We start from the raw sequence: 14740 nt of genomic DNA, 5'->3' as shown, positions 1-14740 counted from the left end.
TGCATTCAATACACAAGAATATACCACATGTAGTTATATACTTCATACTATAATAGACTTCATGTGGTATATACACTATGTATGCAAGAGAGAGTATATAGGGTTTGTACATCAGAATGTATCATGGGATTTTGGGTCGTTGATACTCTTGAGTCGTCGATACTTAGTTAGACACTTGACTAACTGTAGTCTTTATTTTGTCACGTCTCGCATGAGAAACGCTGTGGCAGCTTCCCACACAATGTCTCTGCATAATGACAAATAATCCAACACAATGTCTCTGCATAATGACAAATAATCCAACACAATGTCTCTGCATAATGACGAATAATCAAACACAATGTCTCTGCATGATGACAAATAATCCAACACAATGTCTCTGCATAGTGACGAATAATTTCACGACCAATTACTAAACAACGACCAAGATGTCAACACTAACCGTAGCCTTCCTGTTCTCCTATGCTCCCAAAATGGAGGCGGTCATTGCGATGCGCCCTGAATACGATACCCTGCAGCCCCTGTCAGAACCATCTCGTTCAGCCCCCCCTCTCTCTGATAGGATGAGTGACCACGAGCAGCGCCCCCGCCCCCCCTCCCCGGGCCGCGCGCAGAACGTCAAGCCCCGCCCCGACGGCGGGAAGGGCGGCCGCCTGTCCCTGAGGGGGGTCCGTCGCTCGCTGAGCCTCGGCAGCGAGCGGGGGGTCCCCCACCGACGGACGAGGGAGCGTCACGAGGAGGGCCGCAGCCGGAGGAGGAGGAGCGACACCGAGGCCAGGCGCCGCCGCGACGCCGCCGCCGCAGCGGGGCCGCCGCACGGCCACAGGAAGGCCGCCGCCGCGCAGCAGGAGCGCCGGGAGCCCCCCGCGCGGCACGACGACGGCGACGTGGCCGACACCGAGTGCGTCGTGTGCTTCTGCTCCTACGACAACGTCTTCAAGACGCCCAAGCTGCTGGCGTGCGGCCACACCTTCTGCCTGGAGTGCCTGGCCCGCATCAACGTCTCCTCGGAGGTGCTCACCTCGCTCACCTGCCCCGTGTGCCGCGAGACCACCCGGCTCCCCCACGGCAGCGACCTGCCGCAGCTCGGCAACAACCTGGACGTGTTCCGCCGGCTGCCGCCCAACATGCAGAAGGCGCTGTCGGTGCGCTTCAAGCGCAGCAAGGGGAAGCTCTTCCTCAGGAAGGCCGCCGGGCCCAGCGTCACGCTGCCCAGGAAGAAGAGGCCGGACGGGGAGGCGTCCACGGCGCGCGGACCCCCGCCGAGCCTCTTCGAGCTGGAGGGCGCGGCGCCGGCAGCCACCATGATAGACGTGGGCCAGCCCCCCAGCAGGGTCAGAGGTCGCCTGCGGCAGATGTTCCGCTCGGACCGCTGCTACAACGCGGTGATGGCGTCCATCGTCACCGTCACGGTGGCGTTGATGCTGTTGGGGGTGCTGGCCTTCGTCATCGTGCCCAGTATAGTCGGACGCCCCAACGCGGCACCGCCTCAGAACCAAACTGGGACCACGGCGGCCGGAGGTCCGGGCTCCGGACGCTGACCCCGAAGTAACAAACTCACAGGGACGTAGGACTGGTTTGAAATCCTGCACTTCTTCTTTACAGTGTACATCTTGCGCCCGATAGTGCATTACTTATACCCATAATGCAATGTAAAATAATTGTACAAATTACTTGTAAGAATTATATCCCATGATGCTGAGCGAATTGTAATCGTTGTTTAATTCCTCCAATAGATATTGTTGGTTTTCGCCAAACAAAAACAAGAATAAATGTTATGAAACCGTTGAAATCTATACACTGTATAATCGGTGAGTTTGGCTTTACCAATATAATATATTAATATAATATAATTTTTTTCACATGGAATATTGCTTTTTCTACATATTTAAAATTGAGCAGACGCATTTATCTTCCATACTTGATGTGTATTACGAGAGTTAAATATATTTTTTTATTTCTTCTCATTGTCCTTCAGTGGTGGCGGGTCTTTTGCATCCAACCGCCAAAAGTCCCCTATGGGCTAGTTGTTTCCGCCAGAGTTTCACAAGCAGGCATTCATAGCTACAGCTTGTGTCTCCGAGTCATGACGTGGCTCTTCGACAACAACAAATATGCTGTCAATACTGTTCAGCCTGCCACCGACCAAGAGTTCCGCTCAGACTCAGTTACAAACATCAACAAGCAGCCTCAGGCAGGATGAAATTGATTTTATTCCGCATGTCCTCAATGTGCCACACTGACAATGTGGTGGAGTATTTTAAAAGGTCTAAATCTAGAGGTGAATAAGAAGTAAATAATGAAGTGGAGGGTTATGAAGGACGGAAAACCTTGTAGATAGCACATGAATTACTTTCAGATTGATTATATATTTATAGGTCGCACGTGTAACTTTCAATAAAGCAATGTTACAAAATATCCTAAATCCCATATATTTTTGGTTTTCTAACTGTCTGTATCTACCGACCCCAAAGCAGGATACTAGTGAAATAGTAACTGTTTCATAATGTTTGCTGAGCTATTCATTGTTTTTTTATTTGCATTTTCCACTAACCTGTTTGACGATGTTATCTATGGGAAGGAATTTAAGGAAGCTGGAGTAGCCAAGATAGCCAAGCAGTTCTCAAACCACCTCCATGGACGGCATGGGGGCGGAGGGGAAGCCAAAGACAACTGGTCTGACCAGACCTGGGACTTTATGTTGGGTTTTACTGGAGTGTGTGCTTCCTAAAACTATGTCAGAGTAACAGGTTAAACAGAGAGGCGTATCATGGTAGTATCATGTCCACAAGGTTTGCAGAACAAATGTTTTGGCGTGATCATTGAAACCTTATAGGTCAGTTGTCTTTCTGAGCATTGTTTGATTAGTCGATCTGTAGCCTATGCTTGGTGGTGAGAGTTAAGTCATGATAAAGTCTTTCTGTGGACTGAAAGAATGGAGAAGGCAAGCTGTCATTTCTAAAACCAATTAACAATATAAATATAAGAAGGCTTGTGCTTGAGTCATTTTAAAGAGACACTTAAGCACTTTGCACACTATCCCCCACTCTCGCAAGAGATAGTAATTATTTATGTAGCCATTTCCAGTCTCTCTTATGACATACTTTAGAAAACTTTAGTCTTTTGTTTGTGCATTGAACACGTGCCGTGAAAATTAACATAATGGATCTTTGAAATTACATATTTAATATTAATAAGCGGTTAAAATAAAATGTCAACTGCACCTCAATAACAGTGGAATGCAAAACCAGTTTGCAAAATATTGCACAATATTGATAATAATGATATATAGCCTTTTACTAATGATGCCCAAATAAACATCCAGTTCAAAGCTGACTGAAAATAGTCGTCAATAGTGTCAGCCATCGCCAGAAGTTTATTTTTCTGTTTGTGTGTGTGTGTGTGTGTGTGTGTGTGTGTGTGTGTGTGTGTGTGTGTGTGTGTGTGTGTGTGTGTGTGTGTGTGTGTGTGTGGTTTGTGTGTGTGTGTGTGTGTGTGTGTGTGTGTGTGTGTGTGTGTGTGTGTGTGTGAGTGTGTGTGTGAGTGTGTGTGTGTGTGTGTGTGTGTGTGTGTGTGTGTGTGTGTGTGTGTGTGTGTGTGTGTGCGTGCGTGCGCATGTTGTTCCTGTTATTGGCTTGTTTGTTCGGTGAAAACCCAATGACTCATAGTTCGATAATACAAACTTTGTACACTCAACTTGATGAGTGACCAGTTTATTTCAACGTGTACTTTTATATGGGCATCTGTCTGTGGGGAAAGGCTTTCTGGGCTTTCTGGCCTAGTGTTGCAGTACCTCTTCTTTCCTCCGGGCATGTTTTTCCGCAAACCTCGGCTTAGCGCAGAAGTGTGTTATTATTTCCAAGTAAGGAGTTTTGTATCAAAAATTATCTGTAAATGTAATTTTGTGCAACTAGTTTTCCTTAAATAAAACAACATAAAATAAAACATCTTGATGTGGGCGGGGCTTTCGCTGTGGGAGGGCCTTCCTCGTTCCCCCATCCGGATGTCGTGTCCTTAGTGGAGTTGGACCCATGTTTATACAGTCTTTAGTTTATACACTCTTTAGTTTTGTCTTCCAGGACCAACCAGGTGAAATGGACGACATTGAGTTGCTTTTATCCTTGAGAAAGTAAGAAAATAGTTGCTTCAGGGTCTTGTTGTTCCACAGTGTAACTCTGCTGGCTGAAGAAATTCGATTTCTTTAAGGTAAGGTTTCGATTCAGTCCATACGATCTTAAGATTCAACACGTTATTTTTCTTTTAACATATAGAATCAGAATATAAGACAATTGATCAAATCACTCGACCGAATAGCATGCTTGGTATTCTAACAGGACTTATTTTCCAGCAGCTGGGGTGAGTCGATCTACAGGTGATCGCCACAGTGGTCGCTAGTTCATCGACCCCCAGCCCCCATATTGTAGTTAAATATTACTTTAAAATGGAATATTACAACTTTCTTAATAATACTCCGAATACTGCTTTATTTATAATACTCCATGGAGTATTACATTATTATAATACTTATAATACTAATATTATAATACACATTATACTACTTTATTAATAAAACTCCACAGAATATCGTATAATCTTATTATAATACTACACAGATTACAACTTTTAAAATACTACCCTACAGAATATTACTTTATTAAGAGTACTCCACCATTGAATATTATTTATTCTAATACTCCTCCACAGAAAACTACCTCATTATAATTACCTGAGGAAATTGAATTTATATTTAACAATCGTGTGCAAATGTCACCATTTAAATGGCTTCGTTTAATGTTCAGTTTTGCTCTAACTTGTCTTTTCAGATGGAGGCTGGTAGAAATCTCTGGATGGACGCCCTCCTCTGAAAGCCTTCCTCCGGCCTCCTCCTCCCAACCCCTCCTCCTCTTCCCACCTCTTGCTCCACCTCACCTCCCCTCCTCCCAGCTCCTCCTTCTCCACCTCCTCCTTCTCCCACATCCACCTCCACCTCCACCTCCACCTCCACCTCCACCTCCACCTCCACCTCCACCTCCACCCCACTCCTGCTCCTCCTGTGATGCTCCCTGGCGGCTAGACCATGTTCTTAAAACGAGGTTCTATGATCATCTGCGGCGCGTTCCTCTTCGTCTCATGGAACGCCGTCCTGGTTCTGGTCCTGCTGGGCCGGACCCCCCCCATCACCCCCGGTGCTGGGGGGGGTCCGGGAGGGGACGAGGCGGCAGTGGAGCTCGCCGCCCAGGGGGAGGGGGAGCTAGGGGACGTGGTGGCGGACGTGCTGCGCATGGCGGACACCTTTGAGAAGAGGCTGGAGGAGCAGAAGAAGATCCTGCGAGTCATCCAGAGCCACCGCTCACTGTGGGGAGGGGGCGGACCGCCGCAGGCCACACCCCCCCTCCCCGACGACGACGGGGCCGCCATCCCCGTGCTGGTCATGGCGTGCAACAGACCCACGGTGAAGCGCTGCCTGGACAAGCTGCTGGAGTACCGCCCCTCCGCACAGCGGCATCCCATAATAGTCAGCCAGGACTGTGGACACGTGGAGACGGCGGAGGTCATCCGTTCCTACGGCAACCAGGTGACTCACCTGCAGCAGCCCGACCTGTCGGACGTCGCGGTGCGGTCCGAGCACAGGAAGTTCCAAGGCTACTACAAGATCTCCCGCCACTACCGCTGGGCGTTGAGCCAGGTCCTCCGCACCAGCGGACACAAAGCCGTCATCATCGTAGAGGACGACCTGGAGGTACCGTATCTCATCCCACGGGTCACCACATTTAGGTTAGGGCTGGTTAAAGGGAGGTATAGGTGAGCTACTGGTCTTAGGTTTGAGATGGTTAAAGGGAGGTATCGGTGAGCTACTGGTCTTAGGTTTGAGATTGGGGCCTAAAAAAAAAAAAATGGTGTTGTGTTTTTTTTTTTTTTTTTTTTTTTTTTTAAAGCTCATAAAATAATTTGGGTCGCACATAAATTGACAGGGTCGGTCGGAAACCGGAACCAAACAAACATTTTTTTTAGGCCTGGTCTTAAGTTAGAGATGGTTAAAGGGAGGTATAGGTGAGCTACTGGTCTTAGGTCTGAGATGGTTAAAGGGAGGTATAGGTGAGCTACTGGTCTTAGGTTAGAGCTGGTTAAAGGGAGGTATAGGTGAGCTACTGGTCTTAGGTTAGAGATGGTTAAAGGGAGGTATAGGTGAGCTACTGGTCTTAGGTTAGGGATGGTTAAAGGGAGGTATAGGTGAGCTACTGGTCTTAGGTTAGAGCTGGTTAAAGGGAGGTATCGGTGAGCTACTGGTCTTAGGTTTGAGATGGACCTATACAAGTTGGTTAGAGATGGTAAGCTATTGGCTTGAGGTTAGGTGGACAATTATAGTTAGGTTAGAGATGGACAAAAATAGTTACATTACAATGTTTAGATATAGGTATTAGGTTGAAAATGGTTAAGGTTAGCTCTCAGGTTAGATTTGTATATCAGTGTTGTGGGTATGCATGAGATGTGTGGGTGAGGGTTAGAGTGTGAGTTATTATATTACAACCTGTGACCTTGTTGTGTGCTGGTCCTCCTCTAGGTGGCGCCAGACTTCTTTGAGTACTTCGAGGCGCTGTATCCGCTCCTGCGGAGCGACCCCAGCCTGTGGTGTGTGTCGGCCTGGAACGACAACGGGCGGGAGGGCTACGTGGACCCGGGCCAGGCCGCGCGGCTGTACAGGACAGACTTCTTCCCGGGGCTGGGCTGGATGATGCTCGGGCAGCTCTGGGACGAACTGGAGCCCAAGTGGCCCGCCGCCTTCTGGGACGACTGGATGCGTCAGCCGGAGCAGCGCCGCGACCGGGCCTGCATCCGGCCGGAGATCTCCCGGACGATGACCTTTGGTCGTAAAGGAGTGAGTCTGGGCCAGTTCTACGACAGCTACCTCCGCTTCATCAAGCTGAACTCCCAGTTTGTCCCCTTCACCACCCTGGACCTGGCCTACCTGCAGAAGGACGCCTATAGCGCACACTTTGAGAAGGAGGTGTACGCCGCGCCGCTGGTCAGCTACGAGACGCTGAAGCAGGGTCAGGGGACCGGGCCGGGGCCTTTCCGCCTGCAGTACTCCAGCAAGGAGAGCTTCAAGTGGCTGGCCCGGAGCCTGGGGGTCATGGAGGACCTCAAGTCCGGAGTACCCAGGACGGGCTACAGGGGTGTGGTCAGCTTTATGACGCGAGGGCAGAGGGTCTACCTGGCCCCGCCCCCTGGGTGGAGCCAGTATGACCCAACATGGAGCTGAGCACAGAGTTGGGGCGGGGCTTAGACCAAAGAACAGTGGTATGAACTCTAATCTGATTTGTTAGATCTCTGATGTTTGGTGTTTTTTGGGGGGGTGAATAGAGAAAACGTTCATCTCTGGTGCCAAAACCACTTGTGAATTCTTCATGATGTTAAAATAGTTTTACGATTACCAAGTGGCCTTCTACTCTGCTAATGGTGCACAAGTGAATCAATGCATGAAATGCCATGGCCTTTGTGACTGTAAATTATAGGAAATATTTGAGAGATTACATGCACTTGTACAAATGTGTTTAGTTTATGTTTTCGGTTGCTAATGGTGATAGGATTCGGCATATAACTGTTAAAATGTAATCATACAATCTAATTGTTCTTGTTTTAAATCTCCTGTTCATACTTTAGCTCTTTAATTTACCAAAAAGTTGACACTTTATGCTGTTATTGCTGTGCAATGCAAAATATGTATGTGGCCTTTATTTTTCTTTAAATACAATTACAACATAATTTGTATTTTCTGTTCTAATTGTTGATGACCTGGTTAACCGTGATGCAGAGTCGATCTTTTGTCGGGAGGGGTAGGGTTTAACTACGGAAGCCTCCCTCGATCATTCTGCTGTTTACTTTTTAAATTTGAGTCATGGCTAGGGGGCTAGCTGGTCGAGCTAACATATTTAAGTCATCGCAGGTGTGAGATGGAGGACTGGATCCATCTAATAAAGGGACACTTCGATTGGCATTCGCCTACTTACTACACTTACCAGCTTTTATTACAATCCAACATATACAACTTGGTGATAATGCGTTAGTATATAACGAGTGGACCCACTAGCCTAGCACATCTACCTCGTACTTTCGGTTTATTTTAAAATCGTATCCAATTCATTTGGTTTTTATTGGCCTTCCAGTAAAATATATTAATAGATTACATATAAGCATCAATGTTTTGCTAAAAGCATTGTGTGGAAGGTAAGCTAGCTACCTAGCCGGGAAGCGAGGCAGGTGCCTTGGGCTTGCATCCCTGTTTGGGGATGGAGCCCGGGGGTTTGCGGGAGAGTCCGGCCGGGTCCGGAGCCTCGGAGCCCGGGGAGTGGAGCGAAGAGGTCCGTGGCGGGGAGGCGGAGGTGAAGACGGGTCTGGGAGAGGGCGAAGCGACCGAAGAGAGTGATTTTAAACAGAAAGAACAAACACCGATTCATTACGAAGAAGAGCTGGACCCTCGGATTCAGGTATTTACTTCCTTATTTTAGTAGATTAGTTTACTAAAATAAAGCTTATCACTACCACTTGAAGTTGTACAGTTTGTTAGTAGTGCATCCTGACGGCAGGAGGTTTACGCCGTTATGTATATAATATAATTATGAAATAGAACATTATGTATAATAGTAGAGTTTCGATTTTGTGACGGAGGAAATTATGTATTTGATACGCAGGATGAGTTGGAGCAGTTGAACGAAGCCAGTGCAGAAATCAATAAACTAGAACTACAACTAGATGTAAGTAGACAACACACCCTATAACGACACACTATATTGTACTGCATTACACGTGTACAACAATCATATCAATGAATGTGTGTGTGTGTGCGTAGGAGGCGCGGTCCGGCTACAGGAGGATCCTGACAGAGTCGGCCAGGAAGCTCAATGCGCACAGCTCCCAGCTGGGTGGAGCCATCGAGAAGGCAAGGCCATACTACGAGGCGCGTCGCCTGGCCAAGGAGGTACACGCCCTACACGACCCACTCTACACGTCAGACGGACCCTTCCCCGCCCTACGCGACACACCTTACACGACACGCCCTACACGAGAGTACCCTACCCTACCCTACACGGCAGTACCCTACCCTACCCTACACGACAGTACCCTACCCTACACGCCACATTCCACCTTACACCCCCCTTCCCTACACCAACACCACAGTCCTACAAGGCCCCATCGCCTTCCCAAACAGGTGGACGCACCCCTTCCACCGCCCTATATGACCAACCGTCCTTCCTGGTGTGCGATTGGCTGATTGTTGCTGGCCGGTTGTGGTTGGCTGAGCAGGCGCAGCAGGAGACCCAGAAGGCGGCTCTGAGCTACGAGCGGGCCGTCTCCATGCACTCTGCGGCCAGGGAGATGGTCTACGTGGCGGAGCAGGGGCTGATGGCCGACGGCAAGAACACCCTGGACCCGACGTGGCAGGAGATGCTCAACCACGCTACCTCCAAGGTCGCCTAGCAACACCCTCCTCGCCTAGTTTCCCCCTTCTCACGTAGCAACCCCCTAGCCACCTCCCAACCCAGCAGCTCCTCTTCGCCCCAAGCATGCCCCCCTCGACTCCCCTAGGAACCGCCCCTCTGGCAATCTGTATCCCTAGCTACCCCCCATCCATGGCAACCCCTTATCCAGGCATCGACCCCCCAGGGAGCAAACGCGATCATCGTGTGTGTGTGTGTGTGTGTGTGTGTGTGTGTGTGTGTGTGTGTGTGTGTGTGTGTGTGTGTGTGTGTGTGTGTGTGTGTGTGTGTGTGTGTGTGTGTGTGTGTGTGTGTGTGTGTGTGTGTGTGTGTTGGTGTGTCTACAGGTGAATGAGGCAGAGGAGGAGCGTCTGCGTAGTGAGAGGGAGCACCTTGGGGTGACCCACGCCTGCCAGCTGGCCGAGGCTCGCGTCCAGAGCCTCCAGAAGTCTCTGAAGAGGGCCATCGTCAAGTCCAGGCCCTACTTTGAACTGAAGACCCAGTTCAACTACATCCTGGAGGTAACTCGGATGAGCTGGTAGTCTAGTGAGAGAGTGCGAGGAAGACAGGAAGTCTAGCGGAGATACGTAGGATAACTAGTCGTTCAGTGGAGAACGCTATAACTACTAGTCTAGTGGAGTACTGGAGGTTACAAGTTTTTTTTTAACCTGCAGGGCTGTGACTCGTGGTATTTGCGACGTTGATAGTAGAATGTCTACTTCCGCGCGCCTCTGTAGAACTGGCTCACCCACACACTATAGTATATCCAGTACAACACGGTGTGTAACCAGTACCGTACATCCAACCGTACCATAGTGTAACCTACAGTAAAGGATTTCAGTCCCAATCACACAGGAATTAGTGCGGTGAATTCCGTTGTCCTCAGAGTTTTCTGTATGTTGTCGGGGCTTTGACCGACCTCCAACTGGGTGATTCAGAGTTCAAGAAACACAGCTGTTGTGTAAATGATCGGTAGACAATATGGTTGTTGTAGGTATGACAGTAGCCTTTTGTATCAGTATGGTGAAGTAACTGGGGTGAGAGAAATACGTCAGGGATGTTGCTCTACTGACCCCTGGTGGCCTTCTGCTGTAGGAGCACAAGGGGCGTGTCCTGCAGCTGGAGCACAGCGTGTCAAAGGTCAAGTCCCAGTACTCTGTCGCCCTGAACAACCTGGAGAAAATCAGCGAGCAGATCCACGCCCAGAGGGTGCGGGGCGTCGCCGTGGGAGGGCCAATCACTGCCTGCGGGGGGCGGAGCTCCCCCGTCGGAGCGGAGGCTGACGGGGGCGGGGGCGGGAGCGGGGCCGGGGGCGGGAGCGACCTGCTGGCGGCCTGCAGGGAGCGCGAGGAGGAGCGGGCGAGGGAGCGGGCGGGGTCGGACTCTGCGTCGGTGTTCAGCCTCCAGACCATCATGTCGGACCTGGGGAAGGTGGACTCTGTGGAGCACCTGGGAGAGATGAGCGACGGCGGGAGCATGACCGACGGAGGCAGCGCGGCCGGGGACGCCGACAGAGAGGAGGCCCCGAGCCGAACGCTCGCCAAACAACGGCAGCAGCACTTCTCCAAACAGCACCACCGCAGCTTCAGCCTGTAGGCCTCGAGCGCCGCACGCACCATTACCGCTGTCGCTATCTTTACGCTTACGCTTTCATTAGGCGGGTACTACAACTATCTACGGTGGCGTTAATACTACTACCTCTACGGTAGTATTAGTACCGGTACTCCCATCTGTCCGGGCCAGATACGCACTACAACTAGACATGACTAGCTGACGAAGGATACTACAACCCCCAGGAACACTGCGGAGAATGGAGACTACAACTCCCACGATCCAGAATGATGATGAAGACTACAACCCTGACAAACCCCTATAATATTTAGTGTATATAACCCCTCTCCTAATCCTACACCTCCAGTGTATATAACTCCTAGCCATCCGATATCTTTAGTGTGTGAATATATATATATAGATATATCTGTTTGTACAGATGCATGTATACAGGTGTCTGTACAGGTGGGTCTCTACAGGGTTGTGTATACAGGTGTCTGTACTGGTGGGTCTCTACAGGGTTGTGTATACAGGTGTCTGTACTGCTGTGTGTGTGTGTGTGTATAAGTGTAGCTACAGTTACATATGCCCACAGGTGTACCCCGCAGTCAAAGACTGATGTGTGTCCTAGTGGTTTTCCTGCTGCTTTCCTGACCCTCTTCATTTTTCATTTTTTTTTATTTTATATCATAAAGGTATATATTATTTTATATTACAGTATAATGTATATTATTTTATATTGTAGTGGCAATAGTATTTAAATCACATTGAGCCTTTTTGTTGGAATTGGAAGTGTGCCTTCACACGTTAATTTAAACATCAAAACAAAGTTGTGACTAATATTTAGTTTGATTAAGACATGTTTCTGGTAAAACACTTGAAGAGTTTTTTTATGTTAAGATGAGCTTTGTAGTTTTAAAATGATCGCCTGACTGAATCATTCTTCTTAAATTACATTATGCACTGTGTTTAGTTGTACAGTCGCAGTGTGTTTAGTTGTATTGTGTCGAGCTGTGTTGTAACTCCAATAAAGATCTGTCGACACATCATTCTGTACAATAGTAATACTTTGTTATACCCGATACAGCCTATAAATACTGTGGGACACTCTCAAACAACAGACCTTGTGTAGCACTGCATATGCATACTGTCATACCGGACAGGAGCAGAGGTAGAATTATGGTTTAGAGGATTCTGAAGCGAAAGTGGAGGTTTAATAATTCAGCAGAGAAATATGAATATGAAATATAAACGAAGCTGCCCTAGGAATAGATGCGTGAAGGAGGGAGGACGGAGAGCGAGAGGGAGAGGGGGGGGGGGGGGAGAGGTGAGTGGGAGGCGGAAGGAGGGAGATAGATGGGTGGGGGGCTGACAAGAGGAGGAAGAGAGTAGGAGGGTGGAGAGAGCTGGAGAGCGGAGGCATAGAAATCAATATTGTTTGTCATAACTTTAGAAATTTTGGCCTGGACCAGTCTGCGTGACAGATACACGCGCCTTGTCGTCGCTCCTCCTGTGCGCGAGGGGCGGACGCGTCACGATGACGTCATTGTGAGTGAGCTGAAGATTGTAGTGGGGGGATGGGGAAGAGGAGGGGAGTTTGGTGAATCGTTTGGGGATCGATTTGTATATAGTGCATACACACCGGAGTCATTTATAGTCTCCGGTGCTCGTGACTAGAACATAGGAATCAAAAGAAGAATCTGTTAACTGCCCTTGCAGCGAGGTAATATTTAAGATTTAAAGGCATCTGAATATGATCATATTATTTTGGAAGATGGATATTTGAAGCATCCCAAACACTCCCACCCAGCGTCGTGCCGAAGACCCCACTAACGGTATGTCTCAATTACGATCCGTTTCAATATTGTTATTTTACCGAGTATCCTACCCACATCTCAGTGGCAGATATGGCTACAATCGAATTGTTCAATAGCCTACATATGGCCTCATATGGAGTCAATCACCATTTTAGTTCGCGTTACTTGGAAGAATCTACGACCGGATGGGATCTGCTTTACGCCGTGAGTTGTGCTGTTCAGAGCTCCGGGACGACATGTAAATACAGTCGGCCTGCAGGCCCCGTCCGAGCCCTTGCCAGCACCGTACCCAGGTTACTGTTACCCTCCTCCAGGCGCCCACTGCTCAAATCACGGTACCGAGTCACCTGGCAGCCGGTAGAATAGCAGATGGAGACTGGATCAGTAGGCCTACCTGTAATTTAATCTAGACCGGGGACGATGAATCTCGGCCGTTTACACACAAACCGGGCCGCAATCAACACATAAAGACTCGGCTGTCAAGGAGGAACTTGAACTCCACCGTGTCGCTGTCCGGTGCTGAACCAACTGGCTTCTGTCGGACCCTCGACAGTGACGTATAGTGCGTGTGTGTGTGTGTGTGTGTGTGTGTGTGTGTGTGTGTGTGTGTGTGTGTGTGCGTGTGCGTGTGCGTGTGCGTGCGTGTGTGCGTGTTGTTTCCTTGTTGCTGTTTATGTGGATGTGTTTGTTTTACTATCCCTCTCATTTAAATACCCACTCTAGATGTACACACATACACACGCACACACACACACAGACACACACACACACACACACACACACACACACACACACACACACACACACACACACACACACACACACACACACACACACACACACACACACCGAGCACATCCAACCCCTACTTAAATCCGACACACTCTGTATACGCTTATTAATGCTGCTTTAAACACTGGCCCCCTCAATTGATCCTGTACACACATACGTTCTAGTTCCAGGTATATGATACTGATAGACGTAGTACCAAACAGTAGGCTAGGCCTCCTGTTATAATTACCTATATTCTGGGTAGCTCTACGCTAGGTAGCCTATAGCCTATAGCATGATAATATTGTGATCACCTAAGTGATTTGATAACATAAGTGATTTGATTGGACAAGAGGTATTCCAATGAGTTCTGATTTATATAGAATATAACAGGAAATAGATACAGGGATTTCTTATATCCGTTAAAAAAATAAAATAATGGTCAAAGCGCTGCCAACAGAATATTATTTCAATGGTTTACACAATAAATGAAAACAAACATATACATATTTACATGACATGAAGCTGGCCTGCAGTAATATTTTCATGCACACTTGCTACTTTGTGAAGACCTAACCAAAGTAGCGAGCCAGCGTGCCGAAAACTGTGCATTGCTTGGCAACAGTCCAGAACTATAAGTTGCGAAGCAATGATGGTTGAAGTCAAATCATTTATTAAATAAACCAACAGTTCTTTATCTTTCTTAACTAATAAATGGCCCTTTTAGAAAGCCACATCAAATTAAAGGTTGTGCTGCTATTCAATATAACAGCACTTCCTTTCATGTGATATTGATTAAATATATATAATATTTTGTAACAATATGTATGGTGATGATATGTAATGGTAGGTATATAGGGGTTATGATATAGTAATGGTAGATATACATAAGGTCAATTGAAACGGTAGGTAATACTATGTTTATTGTTAGTGTCTTTGTATTCCATTTATATTGTTTGGTATCTTCTTTCAGATCCAGCGATGGAAGGAATACTATTCCTGATCATACTCCAGTCTCTTCCTGCTCTGGTTGTGCCCATACACAACATTTCATCGGGAGGTGTGTGTGTGTGTGTGTGTGTGCGTGCGTGCGTGCGTGCGTGCGTGCGTGCGTGCGTGCGTGCG

At 48.2% G+C, this 14740-nt stretch overlaps 2 protein-coding genes across 2 annotated transcripts; both read left to right on the top strand.

The window, feature by feature from the left end:
• The first annotated feature begins 3700 nt into the window (after positions 1–3700).
• On the top strand, positions 3701–8184 carry mgat1a (alpha-1,3-mannosyl-glycoprotein 2-beta-N-acetylglucosaminyltransferase a). The gene is made up of 3 exons (XM_056602506.1): positions 3701–4206; positions 4824–5740; positions 6563–8184. Exons 2-3 carry the CDS (start codon positions 5078–5080, stop codon positions 7259–7261), a joined length of 1362 nt encoding a protein of 453 aa, XP_056458481.1. The 5' UTR covers positions 3701–4206; positions 4824–5077; the 3' UTR covers positions 7262–8184.
• An 88-nt stretch (positions 8185–8272) lies between these two features.
• sh3bp5la (SH3-binding domain protein 5-like, a) lies at positions 8273–12215 on the top strand. Its single transcript, XM_056602507.1, has 6 exons — positions 8273–8486; positions 8691–8753; positions 8849–8977; positions 9304–9468; positions 9824–9997; positions 10572–12215. Exons 1-6 carry the CDS (start codon positions 8289–8291, stop codon positions 11070–11072), a joined length of 1230 nt encoding a protein of 409 aa, XP_056458482.1. The 5' UTR covers positions 8273–8288; the 3' UTR covers positions 11073–12215.
• Positions 12216–14740: the final 2525 nt, after the last annotated feature.

The sequence above is a fragment of the Gadus chalcogrammus genome, chromosome 11 (genome assembly GCF_026213295.1).
Source record: "Gadus chalcogrammus isolate NIFS_2021 chromosome 11, NIFS_Gcha_1.0, whole genome shotgun sequence".
In the NCBI taxonomy this organism is placed as follows: domain Eukaryota; kingdom Metazoa; phylum Chordata; class Actinopteri; order Gadiformes; family Gadidae; genus Gadus; species Gadus chalcogrammus.
This window is presented reverse-complemented; position numbering and strand designations above follow the sequence as displayed.

Excerpts from the sequence above, each read along its gene's own strand:
- mgat1a (XM_056602506.1), top strand. The coding sequence starts at position 5,078 with ATGTTCTTAAAACGAGGTTCTATGATCATCTGCGGCGCGTTCCTCTTC. Across the intron at positions 5,741-6,562 it reads TCGTAGAGGACGACCTGGAG|GTGGCGCCAGACTTCTTTGA; the intron begins GTACCGTATCTC and ends GTCCTCCTCTAG.
- sh3bp5la (XM_056602507.1), top strand. The coding sequence starts at position 8,289 with ATGGAGCCCGGGGGTTTGCGGGAGAGTCCGGCCGGGTCCGGAGCCTCG. Across the intron at positions 8,754-8,848 it reads AACTAGAACTACAACTAGAT|GAGGCGCGGTCCGGCTACAG; the intron begins GTAAGTAGACAA and ends GTGTGTGCGTAG. Across the intron at positions 9,998-10,571 it reads AGTTCAACTACATCCTGGAG|GAGCACAAGGGGCGTGTCCT; the intron begins GTAACTCGGATG and ends CTTCTGCTGTAG.